Source organism: Corvus brachyrhynchos, unplaced genomic scaffold (genome assembly GCF_000691975.1).
Source record: "Corvus brachyrhynchos isolate BGI_N302 unplaced genomic scaffold, ASM69197v1 scaffold4, whole genome shotgun sequence".
NCBI lineage: Eukaryota > Metazoa > Chordata > Aves > Passeriformes > Corvidae > Corvus > Corvus brachyrhynchos.
In genome coordinates this window covers 7,576,738-7,596,059 of record NW_008237878.1, presented here as the reverse complement: position 1 = coordinate 7,596,059, position 19,322 = coordinate 7,576,738, and the positions used below count along the sequence as shown (strand labels likewise).

Here is a 19,322-nt window from a genome sequence, read left to right as displayed (position 1 = left end):
TTTTTGACAGACAACCCATGGATTACACATCTGAAAATACACTGTGTTCAGTTTTTGCTTTGGGATTACAGTAATGATCCGCTCCAAGCTTCATATAGCTGGAGACAAGTGACCAATGCACAGCAACACCTTCCAGGAGGAGCCCTGAGGACAAATCCATTGTGGATGCCACCTCATTTAATAGTCACTAAAAATCAAATCTTTCAAACAGTGTTTTTCCAAATGCTGATGGAAATGGGAAAATCAAAGTCTGCCTGTACACACAGATATGTGTTTGTAAATATTTACACATGCTAAAATGCACGCCTTGTCTTGCATGTGAACATCAGAAACCACAGCAAAGCAGATACTTCTTTTTTAGCCAATGCATATGATTAAAGATTCAACATACTGAATTGTTGACTAGAATGGGAACTGAAGGTGTTTTTTTCTAGCTTCTTCTTCTTTTGGGAAACTAAAAGCAAAGTACACATTCAGAGTGTCTCTGACCTTGATGGGAATGCTGCTTGAGCAATGACTGTATGGCTGTACTGCTGATTTTATGGACTATTTTTGCAGTATGATGTGTACCATCACTACTTCTGCTTTCAAGGACCCTTCTCTACTAAGTTCAGCCTGTGCAGACTGTATATCTTGAGCTTCTCAGTGCTCTCTCATCCTTTTCTGCCTCAATGATTTTTGAAAGTCATCAGTTTACCACATAATTAATTTTTCTAACCCTGTTTAAGCTCCCTTCCTCTTTGGACATTGCTATCTCTTATTTTTCTGTCATTTTTTATTTTGTATCCTGCAAATTGAAGTCAACATTCCTTTAAAGACTGAACTTTCCTAGAACTGCCAATCTATTTGTGGATTGGCTCTTTTGAAAAATTATTATTTTACATTCACATTCATGAATATTTCAAAATTAGATGCCCTGATTGCTGGATCAGAGCTGGTCTTCAAATAAGCAGCTTCCACTTTCATTGAGAGCAGTGGAAAAGCTGCTATTGATTCCAACAGTAGTAGGATCAGGTCCCAAATAAAACTGCATTTATTATGTTTGGCTCATTTCCTAGGATTACTTGGTACTTTGAAAGCTGTAATTCTTAACGTTGACAGTTCTCCTTCCCTCCCAGGGCAGTGTGGTTAAAACAATCGATACATGATTAAAATAAACAGCCCCTTGATCAAACTTATGGCTTAAGTGCAAGTCTTTCGAATCTGGAGGAGAAAAAGCCTTTATGTCTGGCAGCCCTCAAGGCCCTGTCAGTATCCAAAGAGCACCTGACTTCACTTACTGTCCCCAGTTCATATCCAAGTTCGTTCTGCTTCACTGAACAAGATACCTACATTTTCTGAAAAATAGTACCACTCCCTTTACTGCACACACTGCCTCTCTTCCTCTTAAAAAGTGCCTCTAAAAATTCCCTGAACTGCAGCTCACTTTTATCTTTAATGGACTCCTCTTTTTCTGAATACTTTTCCCTGGTTTGGGTTGCTATTTAAACCCTAAAACCCATTTGTCCTTTCTTCTTTCTCGGTTTTCACTCCAACTTTCTCCATCTCCCTTCTTGCTTCTTCATCATTTCCTTTTCTTTCACTGTGATGCTTTTTTTAGTCTTCTAAGATTGACTGGAAAATTTGCTACTGAAAATTTTCTAGGAGCAAAATGAACTTCTTTATAAAGCTGAAGCCTACTCTGAAAGAAAAGTCCAGGGCTTAATGCAATTTCTTTTTCATCAGTTTTGGTCTGGACAAAAGGTATCTTTTTTCCTTACATGGTTTTTTTTCTTGCTGGTGTTTCCATTCATGCTCTTCAAATGCTTCAAATAGGCACCATGTCACACAACTGAGCTGTTATAAAATCCTGCATCTTTGCTCAGGTTTCAGCAGCAGAAAATCTGCAGTCACATAATACTCTGGATGCTCATTTTGTTCTACTTATTTATGTCAAAGAACAAAGCAGTTACAACTAAACCCAGAACAGGAGGAAATGAAAAACTCCTTTTCCATTTTGTGGGGTGGAAAGGAGGAAAATGGATACCCACAAATTCCAATGGATTTCAGAGGGAACATGACCTTGACCCTAAACAGGGGCTGAAGCAAAGATGATGCTTCCCAGCCTCAGGGATGTAGCCTGATTCCTCAGGGAGATGGCACAGGCAAGTCATGGTAGTCAGTAAGGAAGAGCATGGGATGCAGTGAAGCAGAGGACTGGCACTGAGTCACACTGATTATGACTCTGTCCTAGGGAAATCCCCTGTGGGCACAGGGTCTCCTGTATCCCAGTGAGAAACCAAGTGTCCTGCCTGGAGAGCCATGGTCCTCCTGTTCTGTCCTCCTCAGAGAGGCAAACCAGGGGCTGCTCTTGCAAAGACAACCAAGGGGAAGGAGGGGGGATTGGCAGTGGCAGAGAGACTGAGTGGAAACTGCTCGATGTGCTTTGCGTATTGTACTGGTAATTACGCGCAGGACAACAACCAGTTAAAACTTGGGTTTGCTCACATGAAGCCAACTGCTGACCCAAATTAATGCCTCTGGGTGTGCCAGCTCACAGCCTCCTGACTGTCAACAGGCTGGAAAGAAGCACCAGCTTCCCACTGCCATCCCTGCCTGCTCCCTCTGCTCTACCAGCTCTCCCGCCGTGGAAGTGGAAAACCATTACTTTACTGGGTGACACCACCTCTTGTGGCCTTTGTCCTTAAGGGAGGGCCCTTAACAAAATGCATTCTATCTGCGTGGTGTAGCAAGCTGATGACATTCCAAGCAAGATGGGCATTGCTGAAGGAGATTCAACAAGCTGTGTGCATCCTCAACTCTTCAACCTCCTTGTACCCTGCAGTTATACACTTTTTGACCAAATGAACAAGCATTGTTGTATTTTGCTTTAAATTCTGAGGGTCTGCCGTTGAATGGATTGCAATTCTCTATCAAGTTCTGGTGTCAATGAAATTAGTTTTATTGCCACAAATAAACCACACCAAAATCAATTAAAGGATGTCCTTCATCCTGCTATTAAAAAAGGCAAACTCCGTAAAGCTCTCAAAGCTTATGAACTCAAATGGTCAGTGGTGTGCCCTGTGCCTATTGAATTTTTTGCATGTGATTAATAGTGTATTGATCCTATGTGACACTTCGGCAAGGCACTTACAACACATGATAATGTCAGACAGCAATTTCCATGCTACGATAATGGAGCACTGCCCCGGCAGAGGGAAGAGAAACAATAAAGCAGCCATTTAGTGAGGCAAATGTGCAATAAAACATATGAATTCCTTATTTCAAAGAAATCTTTTCTTGGGGATAAATAATTTCACCCTCGCCTGTTTTTTCTTTCACTCTAGTTCTAAATTTAGCCTTAAATTAACTGAGTTTACCAATGCTAATGTTCAGGGCTTTCTCCCAATTGAGGATTACTATACTTCTTCATTATGTTTTCTAACTAAGTAAAAAAAAGATGGATGTGTAAGATTACACGTTTTTGGAAAAACAAGTAGAGTTTTCTATATCCAGCCATGGCTTTGATCAGCTGATGCCATACCTGCCTAGGCCACCTCCACACAAAGCCAGAGTTGTGTTTTTACTGCCTCTATCCATTCATCTTAAACAATAACTGAGGACAGATTTCTATCCCACCTGTGGCAGCTGTTTAAACATGTCATACAGTACCTTACTCCCAGAAATCCAGATCCTCACACTATCAGTGGAAAGGAATAATCTTTTCTTCTTTGTTCCTGTGCCCCATCTGCCTAACACCTGATTTTTTTTGTTTTTTTCTAGAATACATATATGGAAGGAGGAGTTGTGCAACACGGCACCGTGGGTGGAAAGCAGCCAGCCAACCTGTACCAGGAAAACAGCTATTACACGCACGCGATCCGCAGTGTTAGTCCCATTACAGGGCTATAAAACCGAGCAGGTTACAAAGCCCTGAGGGCTGGGCCATGAGTACTAAAACTTAATGGTGAGAGTGAGGTACTTTTGATTTTAGCCTTGACTTCTCCTCCATGCTAGCAGTAAATATCAGCAAAAATATGACTCAGTGACAGAAATGAGCTGTAATCTTTTAAGAAGTGCAGCAACAACCCTTTGCTGATGAACCAGGGTGACTGGGGTGCTTGGCCAGAGCACCCCTGCTCACAGGCCTTCAGCAACAGAAATTTCCTAAGCACCCTGAGGTTTACTTTACTGTTGTTTTCTTTCCTTCAAGAAAAAAAAAACAAAAAAAGGAACAAAAACCTTAGGCGTATGAAGTTTCACACAGGAAATGAAATTGAAACCACTGACATGGCAGTGCAGCAGCACGGGGGGGTCTGCAGGGGATGTGCAAAAAGAAGAAGTGGCAAAGCTGGTGAACAAACTCAGGGAGAGCACAACTTTGCAAAACAGGTTGGTGAAACATAGACTTTCACACACACAAAAAAGTGAAGCTCTGTAGACACTATGAAATTTATTTGCTCTCCTGCAGCTGGTGCCAGGTGCTGGCTTGCACAGCCGGACAATGGCATGTTTTGTTTAATCCCAGAACAGCCTTGGCTCTGTCTCCAGCTGCAGCCCTGTCCTCTCAACTTCCCTGGCTGCCCAGAGCCACTCATTGTGCTCCTGGAGGGCAATTGAGAAGGAATACCACTATGTCCTACAGGCCTTGTAATGGGCATGATTTGATCAAAAAAATCACTAATTTGATCACTTGGCCATCTGCTTTGAAGTTCTGAGTTGCGAGCAGAACCTTTGGTATTGACCACTAAACCACCGTGCTTTTAAACACTGTGTGATTCAGAGTGATTCCCAACCAGAGGTGTATTTTCAGTTCAGTTTTGCCATGGGTCTCTGACATCAGCTTTCACAGAGCGGGAGCTGTGCTCGTTTTTATGTCAAGAGATATGAAAACCAAACAGCACCAGAACAAATACTTCATTTTTCCAAGGAAACCAACACATAAACCACTTCTGCATACCACGGTCTGCAAAGTGCAAAGCACACACCAAGCAGCAACAAAACCCTGAGCTCACACACTACCTGGACAAAAGCCCCACAGAATTCACCCTGGAATTGCTGACTCCAAAGGGAATTTTATTACAGCAAAGGCAGACTCCAACACAAGAAACAAGTATATGCAGTCCCACCTTTATACCAGGGTCAATCCCACATGCTACAGGTACTTGTTTACTTGTTTTTCTGCTGGCTTTTGTAGGTAAGCTTCCCCAAATACAGCACAACAATATGTGAACAGCCTGAGTATTTTTCTCCATCTCTTCTTATCTTTTCAAACAAATGCCAGTTGATGGTTTCATTGCAGGTTGCTTTTATAGTCCTAGCCTGACTACTGTAAACTGAACTTACTCCTGTTACCAGCTGAGGATTTTTCTCGGTGCAATTTCATCTCAGCGAACACACTTACATAAGATACCAACACGGCACATTAACCTTTAGTATCTACAGCTGTCTTCATCATGACTACAATTGTTTTTCACCATTTGATTTTCTTATGCAAAAGCTAATAATAGACAGGTGGGAAATTGTTTGCAGTTCCACTATAAACAATAGGCACCTGACAAACAGCTGAGATAGCAACAAAAACACTTCACATACAAATTAATGGTAGAAAGTGAGAGAGTTCCTTGGTTGAATTGTCTGAATTTTTGTAGGTGACTTGTACAAGAGCGACATGAACTTGTGATAGCTTTACAGAAATCTAGGAGAAAGGAGAAACCTAGGTGATTCGAAGTCAGATGTACTGCTTGAAATGCCACATTTGGATACCACCTGCCCATGAAATTTGACTTGTAACGTATTGCTTGTGTACTGCACAAAGGGCAGAGGAGAAAGGAACTTCAACCCTACTGAGCACCAGTATTTTCCATTACTATATTCCCTCTACATGGCACAACACCCTTTTTGCACTTGAAAGAGCAGTACTCTGCATCTTTTGAGGAGGATGAGTTATGAGGTGAGAGTATCTGTGCGGTTACAGAAAAGGGAGGGCAGCAATGAAAGCTCGTCTGTCCTGTCAAAACTTGATTTTAGAATCCTGCCTTGTATAAAAGGGGACATCAAAAGCTTTTGGTTGCCCATATTTAGTCTTTCCTCAATCCACTATGGCAGCCCCATTTGTAAACTTTACTTTTGATAGAGCCTGATGGGAAATCAGGTGTTTGGATAAGTAATATACTTCTTGTTGATAAAGTAGAGAGAAGGAGAAAAAGCACTTTTAACTTGTCAGATTTGAAAGAGCAACCCTATGAAACCCTATGAAATGTTCCTGGTTTTTTTTTCCCAGCAAGGGAGTTTTTGAGGTTTTTTTTCCCCCTTAGAATAGCTACATCATTGTTGAAAATCCCCTAGGCTGGTATGGTCAATCTGAATGTGATCTTGCTTCCTCTCAGCACAATTAAAATAACATTGTTCTGATGAAGGGCATTTTTTTGGCTAACATATGGGCCTAACATGAAAATTTGCTATCCGATGGAGCTTGCAGATGCCCCTGTGCATGTCCCAGCTCTCTGGCAGACAGCTGCAGGGCTGGGAGGGCCTTGAGCTGAGGAGCAGATGCTCTGTGCAGCATTAACTCCCTCACGTGGTTACGGCTGCATGAGGAAACCAGCACGTAACGGCCCAGTGAGGGCAGTTGGTGACTCACTAAATCCTAAATTCCCCAAAGCTCTCTTCAAGGCTGCTAGAGAATGAGATTTGTCACTGAAAAGGAAAAAAAAATAAGGTGGTATTTACTTTTTAAAGACTTATCATCCTGATATAATTATTCATCAAACTCTTCAATTGATAACTTATTGGAACTTACTGAAGATTTGAAGAGAACTCAAGTGAAATCCTGTTACAAATTCCAAATAATTCCAGAGATACCCAAATTTCACCTACTGATCTCACTTGAGGTCACCATTTACATCTTGATATTGTTCCCACGTGAATAAACCCACTGTCCCCTCATGAGGTCTCTCCTGGTCTATGCAGGTAGGAAAGAGAGTGACAGTGACAGGGAGTGAGGAGTTAATGACATGCACAGTACTATGGCTGAATCAGTACAGGAACTGGGTATTAAACAGAACCATAAAGTAATTTGGGTTAAAAGGGATTTCTGGAGATCATATAGCCCAGCCTCCTGCTCAAAGAAAGGCCAATATCAAAATTAGACTGGCTTGCTGATGGCCTTATCTGGTTAAGCTCTGACCAAGAGTGGAGACTGTACGATCCCTGTGCAATTCGTCCCACTGCTTGACTGTGCTCAGGATGAACATTTATTCCATATAAACAATCTGAATGTCTCTATTGGACAAAGAAGGAAGAGGAGGAAGAAAGGGAAAGGGGATTGATACAAAATGACAAGATGATACCAAATGGAAGGCTCACTCCTCACTCTCCTGGTACTGCACACATACAATACAAGCAGTTGGAAAGCAAAAGATACTGAGGAGGTGTGCTGTGAGTGACAAATGGGTAAGCTCCAGGTTAAGTACAAAATAAGCAATAGTCCCTGGTGGCAGCATATCAGACAATACCCATTTTATTGTCAGAGTAAAACATATTCCTTTAAGAAAACCAAACAAAAAGCCCTACTGAGTTCTTCAGTGCATGCCAAGCAATTATTGCTTTCCACAATGTGTCCTGTGACTCACTGTGCCACAATGAACTGGCATATGGTGCTCATTCAGGGTATATAACTCACACATTAGCTCTGAAGAGCTAATAGTCACTTGGACTCTAGTTAATGTTGGGGGTTTTTAATTTCCCCATGGCAATGCAATAAATGTCATGCTTATTATTGTATTATTATTATTATTTTTAAAAAAATCTGTTTTTAGTGGCAGGCAAGTGTCATTAATGCCTCAAATCTCTCATATGCAAGGAAAATTAATTCAGACAAACTCTGGCATGCGAAAGCATATAAATAATTGTTAAATACTACCTGTGGTCTTCTGGGTCCAGATTTGACTGATGCCAAGAGCAATCAACTCCTTTTTGGCTGCAAAGGATAGGAGGGCACTCAATACCTTGCAGAAGGCACTCAGTACCTGGCAAAAATCAAGCTTTCTGTGTGCCAGCTCCCCATGAAAGAGCAAACCTTGAAGCATGTGCAACAGAAAAGGTTCTCCTCTCTTGCAAGGGAAGGCAACCTCCTAGAGAGACACAGAGCCAGCTCTCTGTAGGGTGTCAAATACTCTTCTGGGCTGGAAAAGGGGCACTTTCTCTTATCAAAGGAGACACAAAAAGTAACAAAGCATTTCTCTTTCAGTAAGTCTGCCCAAGAGCAGTAGACTAGAAATCCAGCTTTTATCATGAAGAAAACATCAGAGATGCTTAAAAGCAGGGACTGAGTAGCGGCAGAACAAACTGTGTGATTACAAGAAAATTCTTCTCCTGTAATCAAGATGCTGTAAATGAGCCCAGGCTGCACCCTGACTTGTGAGTACAATCAAGAGAACATGGATTCAGGTGGAGCCTTCCACCACACCCACATGATTTCATTGGGGTAAGAATCCTGTAGAGGTAAGGTCTATTTAACACTTGCAGGCATTTGACAAAAGTACACTGAAGCCAGTGCTATTCATTAGCAAAAGTGGATCAGAAAGATGGAAGGGGATAATTGGGATTTTGTCCACGTAGGGACTCAGAGCTACAGCAGAAGTGCAATGGGGTTGAAGGTCAGCAGGGGTGATTCCTGAAAAAGGGGGTCTGACTTCTGTCATAATTTACACGATAAAGCAATAGTAATGCTACTGTAATCAACAAAACTATGCTGGAATAAATCAGTTGAGAATTATGTCCTGAATTTTTATGTCTTTGAGCTAATTTCACAGGTATCAAACAACACTAACATCTCAAATGTGACTTGGAAGGAAAAAAAAAACCACTTCAGCCTACAGCTCTACTGCTCCTGATCCCCAAGGACTCAGTTATTCCCTTGGTGGTCTCCTGTATAGCCCAAATGCAATGATTACCAATACAAATAATTTTTCCTGTGTTTTTGGTTTACAAAATGTAAATTTAGACTGTGTGGTCTCAGCTGTTTTCTTCAGTATTTAACACAACAGTGATGGAAGAGTATGTCCATGACCTTACCATGAATGGCCATGGGGAATAAGGACCTGCTCTGCCTATTTCCTCCCCTTGAATCTCCTGAACTGTTTAGTTAGATGGGAGATAACTGAAATCATGCCTGAACCAAGACTCCCAGCATTTGACCTGCACCCTTTTATTGCTACTCCGTAGGTTCTTTGCTAGTGGTCACAATATATTCCCCATCTCCTCATTAATATCTTTGATTTATTAAAATATTTGTTGCATCTCACTCAGCTACCTTCCTCTAGGAATGTATTTGAAAAAGGGCAAAAGTACATAAAAATTAAGTAGAGCTCAGGCCTTTTTCCAATCAAAAGTCATATTAATCTATGCAGAAATGTCAAAGTGTTCATTTCACCCAAGGTGATAAACCAGCATTTAGGTAATAACCACCTTCTCCTCAATGCAAAGACCTTCTACCAGAGAAGAAAGGCTGCCCTTGTCCAGATCTCAAACGTTCATTCTCTTGTTGGCTAATTCATGACAGTGTTAGCTAGATTTTTATTATAGAGTATTATTTGTAGCTGCTGTTTTCATGAAGCAGCTGTAATAAACAAGTGGGATTTATGTTCCTTTTTAAATGCTTGAAATAATTAGCTCTGTTAAATTTAGACTCTGAAAAAAATGTACTGATTTTTCTATTTTTTAATAGTTACAGAAGCTACAAAGCAATCTAGCACCACCAGTCAGGCCTGGGTCAGAATAATATGCATGCCATATAGCAGCCAAAATGTGTTTCACATGAGGAAATAATCTAAGTTCTCCAAACAACCTTTTAAAAGTAAATGATGGTTGTGCTGAATGAAATGTTTTAACAACTGCACTGTGTGCTATTTTTCTCCAGCCTAAACGCAGACAGGACTTTGTTTTATTCCTGTTCTGGTCTGTACAGGTGCAAATGGGCCCTCAGGATGTGGATCACACTGGTGAGCTCAACTGAATGCAGGATCAATACCGAGACCCAGATCCAGAGCAGAATTTTTCAGCTGCTTCCTACCTTGATTTATGCTGCATCTAAAAGCCCTGACCCATGCCAGACATTCAGATACTAAACTCAGAGCTTGTGGTTTGCCCTCATCTCTGCATCATTTACTTTTTCCACTCATTGCCCCTCAACCACAGCTTGCTGTATTGACAGTCCAGACACTTATTTGGAATAAGTAAACACGGTGCCCTCTCCAACCCAATTTGGCTATTTCACAGCTGGTGCTGCACTTCAGAGCCTGATCCAACAAACCTGCTTCATGACAGCACCGAACAAACATCCTCTAAAAAGCTTTCCACTCATACTTGGGGTTTTTTCGGTTGGTTGGTCGGTCAGTTCTGTGACTCATCAGCCTTACAGTATTTTTTTTGGTGCAGGTGCCACCACCTCAGCTGTTCAGGTTTCCTCAGTGCAGTGGGAAAGACAAGATGAAATTCCAGGGACCAGGACAGAACTCAGCCTTAACAGCTCTACAAGGGAGGACTAAAGTCCAGCAGACCTTCAGCTGACTACAACCCCAGGAGAGGTGAGGAAAAGATGATCTGCTGTGGGAAAGACCACATCATGCCATGCATAGAAGAGGCACAGAAACAATACACTCACTGTATAATGAGGAAAGGTAAAAAATTAAGACAAGGAGAAGGCTAAACCTGTCAGTTCTTATGAACTTTTTAAACTAGAGGATAGATAATTAGGGAAGGTATACAAATAAGAATCATGAAGCTGGGAAAGGAGTCTGGACTAACATGCAAAAGCTGTAATAGGTATCAAAATATTAAAAATTTAAGTATTTTTTTCTATATAGAGTAAAACAGTAACAACTTCTATGTAAATGATAAAATCCCAGGGCATTAAAATAAATAATGGCACACTGTTTCAAAATATTCCTGGATAAAATAAGTGGCATGCAATGGGATGGGGATTTAGTGTTTGGAAGTATAAAGCCCAACATCCCAGGAGAGCAGTGACATTGCCTGAGGAGCAGCTAGCAAAGCCATGAATCCAAGAAGGACCTAAAGGTGATTCCAGGTAAGATTAGCCAAGTAATAGAGTTTCTCTGTGTGATCCTACTGAGTGATGCAGAAGGGTCAAAAGCTAAGCTACTTCTGGATGTGGGCATGGGAAGGGATGATATGGAAATCTAAAGCATAATGCTGTGTCAAAACAGCCACAGTGAACAAATTATGAGTTGTTCAAGTCTCCACATATTAGAAAGGAGATAGAGAAATTAAGGGAAATACAAATAAGGACAATAAAAGTGATCTAAGGAGAGAGTAAGCTAAAATTAATATGTTCTATAAATGAGAAGACTCCTGGGCTGAGATCCAGCTATAAATACCTTCCAGGTACTGTGTGTAGAGGGAAGGTAATTAATCTAGCTCAAAAGATAGTAGGGCAAGAAGCAATTGCTTGAATTTAGGAATGGAAAAATTCAGGATATATAATAAGAAAAATTTGTTTGAAGAGACACATCTGCTCAACAAGGCAGATTCCCAAGGTGAGAGATAAGGCACACTTACTGTATGCAGTCCAGAACAGATTGAGTAAGGATGGGGCTTTGGGAAGTTTTGCCATCACAACTTTCTACTGTCCAAAAAGATCACCACAGTTCAACTTACTGATCTTTTCGTTGCATTCTTTTATGGGTTATCTTCAAGACTGCTTCCCTATTTTAAAAAAACCCAAAACAACAGCCAACCTATATATCCAGGAAGTGAGAATACATCTACACCAGAGCTCAGAGCTGAGGGTGTGCAGCACCTCAATGTGCACGACAGGGAATGGCAAACCTCTCTGCCTCTCTTCTGGCTATGCAGTGGTATAGGCAATGCAAGTCTGTTGGGTGCTGGGCCTAAGAGTGTCAGCAAGAACAAAAACACTGACCCAGACCTCAGATTATTCTGAGTATCTCAACACTGAGGTCAAAGGCCAAAGTGGGAACTACCTCTTGTGATACTCATGGTCTTCCCCAGCCTTGCATTAAGACATCCTGCATGGAAGCTTTCAATGTCACTGCATAAATTATGTACTTTGATTTATGATTAGCTGAAAACCAATGCTAGCAGTATTTAACAACTCTCAGGAGCTCTAAATATAAAATAAAGAATAAAATAAAATAAAATCCCCAAAACATTTGCAACAGACCTTACAATTTTCAATGACAAACGGGTACACACAAATGTGAGGAATATAAAACCCAAGTACCCTTAATACCCTCCCTTAAACAAATCCCATCCCAACTGCACTCACCAATCGGGACTTCTGTCCCCTCCTCAATGTAGATGGGCAGTGGTGATTCCTCCATAGGATGAGGCACTGATGGAAAGTAATGAATTGTGGTAGTATTTGTCGCAAAGTGACTAAAATAAGATGGTCCCTTTCTTATCATTACAACTACATATGGCTGGTTACTATCACAAAGAGCCCTTTCTCAAAGTGGTCACCTCCTGTCACAGAGACTGGCCCAAGTCATGGCCTGAGGGGTTAATCCCCACTGAGCATTCACTGCCACAGGAGTCAACCGGGCCTGGGAGAGATCACTGTCCTGGATGCTTCACCATCCTGCCATTCACTATAACCTCACTACTCCCATCCCTGGAGTTTAACTTGCTTTTGGAAACTCACATCGTTGTAGAAGCCAAGAGAAGCCAATGCACAGACAGGCACAAATAGAGTTATTGAGTCAAAGTCGTAATATTTCATGCACAGAACCAGAGGAGAGAGGCTCTGGTGCTCAAAGCTTGCCGTTAGCTGTTGAAAAGCCACAGCAGGTGATGGAAGGCTGCACTGCAAATGGCTTCTGGACCACTGACTTTTCATTACTCATTTTAGAGTGCATGTATTGGACTTAGGGATTCTTCTTTGGGATACTGCAATCTCCAAGCAAAACGCTCCAAATCTACACTGCGTGGTTATTCTGCAGCTTCCAGACACCGTACCATCACTGCTGTAGGGTTCGTCTGTTTGGGTTCTCCTCTATTTGGGAGCTTCTTCCATTAAAGGTGTTTTTGCTGCACCATTTCCCACTTATAATCTCTGTGAAGCACATGCTTCACAGGATTTTCAAGAGATCTGAATTTCCTACTCTAGAATGAAAAAATAATGAGCTACAAATGTTGAAAATGTTCATACTCAAAATCCTTCTGGATTTTTTCCTTCTCTGTTACCTTTTAAAAATGATGATGTACCTTCTCAAAGATACAAACACTTCATCTAGTCTCACCTAGGATTCCCAGCAGCAGGGAAGGAGGATTCTTTAATCCTTTGTGGGGTATCCTTCACTTATTACTGGATTTTTTTGGTTTTGGATTTTTTTTTGAAAGATTGTCTTATCCATAAAACCAGCCAAAGAACACTTGTGGTTTAAAGCTATTAAATAAAGCATCTAACAATGTTTCTGCTAGGAACACAACCAGAATAAAGAGTGTTTTCAACAGATGCTTGACTAGCAATGGGCATAATATAAACCCCACGCTGGTGCTTTGCAGGATGCAAAGGGCTGCCAGCCCCTGCCCTTCTGTCAGCCCACCCCTCGCTCACGTGGAAGATGAAGGGAAGCACGGGGGAGACGAAGAGCAGAACACGGTTGCCTACAGAACTACTGTTCAAGCCACAGAAATCATGGTCTACCGGGACGCCTTGCGCAAGCCACTTTTATCTAGAAGCTGAACTAACATTCCAGCTCAACAATAGCAAAAAAACATTTGTTACCACACGGCATTTTGCTACATATTAACCAGCAAGTTGCTACGCAAGCATAATGGAGTGCTGCAATTCCGAGATACATGTTGTTAAAAAAAAAAAATTGACTTATGGGAAATCAGCCTGAGGTGAGTGCTGGTGGGCTTGCCATGCCACTGGACACAGTACATGCTTGGAAGTTATGCAAAGCAGGCCCTGCATTGGGAACAATGCAGTCATTTTCCTTGCTTAGCTAATTTTGCATAAAGGCAATGAGAGTCTTCATCTATGCAGCCCCTTAAAACATTTAATCAGATTTATTTACTAGGAAGAAATACCAGAGCAGAGCTTCCTATACTACTCAACAGTTTTCAAAGCTGAGATATGCAAAAAAACCCAGGTCACTAGATGGTGTGGAAAAAAAACCCGTTGTGTTTTTATGACATGCAGCTTTCTCAGTCCCACGAAAAATACTTTAACAGGCTCCCCCAGACAGAGAGCTAGGCTGGAGCCAAATGCTTTCACAAAACATTTGCAACAGTATACACCAATGGTTGGTGGCATCTACTCTTACTTTAATGGGCATCACCATAGATTGTAGAGAAGGCCTGAAATACCTACAGGCTATTTGAGGCCAGGTACACGTACACACACTCTCTCTTACCCACACAGACACATGCACACATTTGCACACGTGCACACAACAAATGGCTCTATGGGCAGAACTTGGATTCTGTAGGATCCAAGGCAGAAAGGCTGACTTTTGTCACAGGGTTTGAGGATCAAGGACTCTGGGGTGCTAAATCCACCTCTCACTTATGTATCTCCTCTGCCTTGGGCAAACCATTTTAACGTTATCCCTCCAGGATTTACACACCAACTTTATGGGCATGCTGTTTAAATGTCTGCAAAGTGCTTTGCAACCTTTTCTAAATTCTGTGGTGATACACACAGAAGAACTGCACAGACAGATTTAAGATATCAGTTGCTGAGCATTATTGCTGTAGAACTACAGCCTATTTTTACATGCTCTATACTTGGTTTCTACAAACAGATGGTAAGTGTTAAGTATTTGAACGTTTTAATGAGCTTTTAAAGCCTTTTGTAATTTCATAAACAAGCATAAATAACACTTACATGAAGAAGAGTCTCTGCTGAATGTATTTTCTTTTCCTGTTTGGAAAAAAAAAAAGAGAAAAAGAAAAAGGAAAAATATTTTAAAGGAAAAAAAATGCGTCCAGCAAGATAAGTCAGGCAGGTTTCGATGTTATAATGCACTGCGTTTTCTGATTTCATCAGTAAAAACTTTTATTTGAAGAACACTAGGACACTCAATATAGACTCAATGCCAAAACAAGAGATCATTTCTTGTTTCATCCTATGTAGAACGTCACAGGAGATATGACTATATCCATCTAAATAGCAGAAAATTACACTGCAACAGTGAAATAAAATACAAATGCCATGTGATCTGGATCAAAAAATTTAAAAATAACAGGATTTTAAACTACATTCCAGCTCAGAGAAAACCCCATGGCTCAGTGTATGCGTTGTTCTCCTACCTATGGACATGGGACCTACACCAACACCCTGAAGCAGGGCCCTCCTGCTGCATTTTGGCACAGCAGGGTTGTTTTTCCATGCCAGTGCTCAAGCACTGGCTGCATTCAAGCCCAGGCTGGGTAGCCACAGCAGCGAAGGCGTCCGTCGAGGCTGTGACAATTCTGAGCGATAGATAACCACAAGAGGAAACCCAGCAACTGCTAGAATGTGGAACCTTCCCAACAGGCCTTAACAGCCACCTCCTGCACCCATGGGGCTGCCACCCACCCCAGGCTTGGTGCCATTTGATTCAAACTCCCCTTCCACCAGCCGGGCTGGTGGGTTCGGTGGGTGCTCTCGGAACAGGGTTTAGGGCTGGCACTAAATGGCTTTTTGCTGGTGTAAATCTGGACACATTGGAAAAAAAGAGACCGACAGAAATACAGAAATACAGAAGATGCTGTAGGACACCAGCCATGGTTTCAGAGTCATGGACTGGCAACACAGCAGCCCTTCCAACAGCAGGTTTTTTGGGGAAAAAGGACAGTAAAGAGTGGCATTTTAAATTAATTTCTACTATATTACCTTGTGTCAATATTAGCTACTATGTAAGCAATTTAAAGGGCTTTTTCTGAAGTTTACGTGCCTTGGGATCATACTCAGCTCACACCAATCAATTAAATCCATGGCAATACAATGGCTGAGGATTCAAGTAAATAGGCATGTATGGAAGAAATTCAACAAATATTTAATCATTGCATTTTCATCCACCTGCTTTCCTTCTAAGGGCCAAGGACCCAATCCTGCAAGCAACCCCCCTAGAGTGGCATTAGAATAAATTTTAGTTCTGTATATAGAGCCCTTACTGGAGTAGACACAGGATTACTTTTAAAAAAATTACCCTGATCCATTCTGGTCACGTAAATTAAGTTAGTGATGAAAAGAAGTTGAAGGCACTAATCCGACTGGGTAATCTATTCAAAGCTTCACTTCTTAAATGATCTACAATTTACTCATATGACCAATCAAATAAACATTAGTTACAAAAGGCTGTAACTACCATGGCTTTCCCATCCATTTTTATGTGTTGTAATATGGTTAAATTTAAAAGAAACTAATCAGCATAATCTTTTCAGAGTTGTTTGCCAGCATGATTACAACCTCAGGAAGGGCACCGCTGCAGACACTCCCCTTACTGGTGGAACTGGCAGCACTGCCATTGGGGCATTAGTGCAATGTTGCCCCACTGCCCACGGCGGCAAAAATGTGGGGCATTGGAAAACCTAGAAGGGGCAAAATTAAAATAATAGGGGATTGCTGCTAAGCCTTGATGTGCATTGATGAAAATCCTAGGAGTATTGCTGCCTGGAAAGTGCCCAAGAGTCTCTTTGGAAACATCCAGCCCATAGGTCCTGGCTGGAAGCCACTAAGATACACTAAGAGTATTGATTAAAAAAACCCTCACTGAAATATTAGCAATGATTAGCTGTAAGACAAGATCCTCACGGGGGCTTTACAAACAGAACTCCACTCAGGCACGGGAGGTTTCCCAAGCACTCTGCAGCAAGAGCAAGCCAACCTAAAGTGTCTTCCTAGTTTTCCAGGGTAATGTGGCACCTCTTTTCTGCCAGCATTTCACACCGACTGAAGCCTGCTGCCACTGCCCCAACATTTCACCTCTGACATGAAAGCTCCAGGCAACCCACCCAAAAGCTTCACATTTGAGACTATCAATGAAGAGTTGTACGCCAAATTTTTCCTGGTTACAGCAAAAGAAAATAAAAGAGAAGTCGGTAGCATTTGAAGGATTCCAAATTTCCACCGGATTCCAGACCAAGATTACTAAACAAACAAACCAAACACCGCACGATTTGGATACAGCACCTCCGAGAACAAATCCACCTTCTCGGGGCCTACAGATATCAGGAGGCCACCTGTGACCTCCTGCTTTTTGCCAAGTATGACAGAAAATAACCCTCACAGCGCGCGGTGAAAGAAGCAGGTTAATAAATGACAGCCAGAAGCGGCCTTTCCTCTCCCGGCCGCGGGGTCGGGGTCCCCCCGGGCAGCACCAGGCAGGGGAAAAGTGTCTGTCGCCCTCCAGTGGGACCTGCTTTAGTGCACCAAGGTGGGAGAGGTGGGAAGGGGAAGGGACAGAGGTGAAAGGCAAATAAAGAGAAAAGAGAAAAGAAAAAAAAAAAAAGGACATGCAAAGCAGATAAGAGACAGTTGAAGGGGAAACAGGAAGATACTATCTCTGAAAGTACCAAAAATAAAGTTTCCAGTGTTAGCTTAACCAGGGCAACACAGACATCCTCCCTCTGCACTCGTGCTTCAGACTCGACTTGGTCAGGGTGAGGGACACCGTCACTGTCACGCTGCTGGCTGCCTCAGCTGCTCACACATTTTGCTTAAAAAAAACCCCAATAACCTTCAGGGAAACCTTTCCATAACAGTTGTGGCAAAGGTAGGCAATGCCAGAAAGCAGTCAGCTCGACTGAACGCAGACCCAGAGGTAAGCACCCGGCTGTCAACAACCATCAGAGTTCTCACCAAAGCCTCTCCCATCTAAATTCCACAGCAGCAGGTTTTAACGGGCTGATTTACCCTCAAACCTAAAGCCATAAAATCTAAACCGGTAGCAACTGTCATCCGAGCCCCGAATTACACAGCCGATGACATGTGCCCCGTCAGGACTGCCTCACTGTTTTGCTAGTCCAAAACTCAAAACATTTTCACATGCAAGCAATAAAATAAAAAATGCAGTTACCAAAATAGTACTATCAACGTAACCAGCTCCTCTCGGCACATTTTCTTAATGCCTTTCCCAATACGGTTAAAAAACATGGGAACTAATCAAAAACCTCCATCTTTACACCTCGGCACAAACTGTGCTGGAATCAGCGTGGGGTTGTATTTCTTCATGTTTATCTGGATCCTCTCCCACTACTTCTTTCTTTTTTTTTATTTTCATCCGTGCTTCCCTTTAAACACAGCTCTTATTAAACAGCAGAAATCAGCTTTTACAATTTCTAAATGCCAAGTTTTGCCACTCTTGAAGCTGCCTAAGGACAACACAGCTTGCCTTCAGAGTCATAAATAACACATACTCTGCACATTTCTTCGCCTGGGTGAAATAAATTCTCCCATGTTCTTATATGGAAACCTTGTGAGTCCTCCCACATACCGCCTGGTACAATATCAGACAGCGATGGGCATTCATTATCTTAAAGCCAGCGGGTGAATTTTGGATGCAAGTTACCCCCAGACGAACCCAGAATTATCACCCCTTCACACCACGCTGAGCTCAGTAACATGCCCTGTGCAGTCCCTGTGTTTTATTTCCAAGCCCCATCACTACTTTGATTTCAGTATGTCAAGAACCCTCAAAATAAATGGAAAATGAGGGGAATAAAAAGAAAAATAAGGGAAATAACAAGAAAGCAGCAACAGCGGTATTACCCACCAGGTAGGCCCATTAGCATCAGATGTAGCATTGCCTGTACCAGTCTCTTCACTCGAGGTTAGCGCACGGCAGACAGAAAAAAAAACAGTGGAGAGGGGTGGGAAGGAGAGAAAAAATGGGCAAAAATAGCCGGGAAGAGAAGCGTGCGCCGTCGATGTGCTGGAGGACCGCCAGCGGGGAATGGCTGAGAACGTTATCGCCAAAAAAAGTTAACGCAAGGTGTGGGGGGGGGTGTGGGGAAAATAACCTCTGGGGAGGAAAAACACCGCTGGGTTAATGGGAGAGCTGGGGAGGAGGGGGCTGGAAGGAGAAAAAATGGGCAAAAATAGCCGGGAAGAGAAGCGTGCGCCGTCGATGTGCTGGAGGACCGCCAGCGGGGAATGGCTGAGAACGTTATCGCCAAAAAAAGTTAACGCAAGGTGTGGGGGGGGGTGTGGGGAAAATAACCTCTGGGGAGGAAAAACACCGCTGGGTTAATGGGAGAGCTGGGGAGGAGGGGGCTGGAAGGAGAAGGATAAATTAATAAAGAAATGGAAGGGAGGAAGGGAGAGCGCGCCCGGGAGTTCCGCGAGTAGAGGCGGACAAAGGGAG

The 19,322-nt window shown here is 42.3% G+C and overlaps 1 protein-coding gene across 5 annotated transcripts in view; it reads right to left on the bottom strand.

Annotated features, from left to right (window-relative positions):
• The window catches only part of SLC6A6 (solute carrier family 6 member 6), an 88,425-nt gene that overhangs the window by 33,003 nt on the left and 36,100 nt on the right, over nt 1-19,322 (bottom strand). For 2 of the 5 annotated variants that reach the window (XM_017732541.1, XM_017732540.1), the window contains exon 2: nt 14,861-14,896. Coding sequence is in view for 2 of the 5 variants with exons in the window: in XM_017732539.1 (XP_017588028.1) it covers nt 7,904-7,960; nt 12,293-12,358; nt 14,861-14,896; nt 18,732-18,762 (190 nt within the window). In the remaining 3 variants the exon portion in view is untranslated. Of the gene's footprint in view, nt 1-7,903; nt 7,961-12,292; nt 12,359-14,860; nt 14,897-18,731; nt 18,939-19,322 lie in introns of those variants that run through there. The other 3 variants (XM_017732539.1, XM_008632249.2, XM_008632251.2) reach the window with 3 other exon arrangements.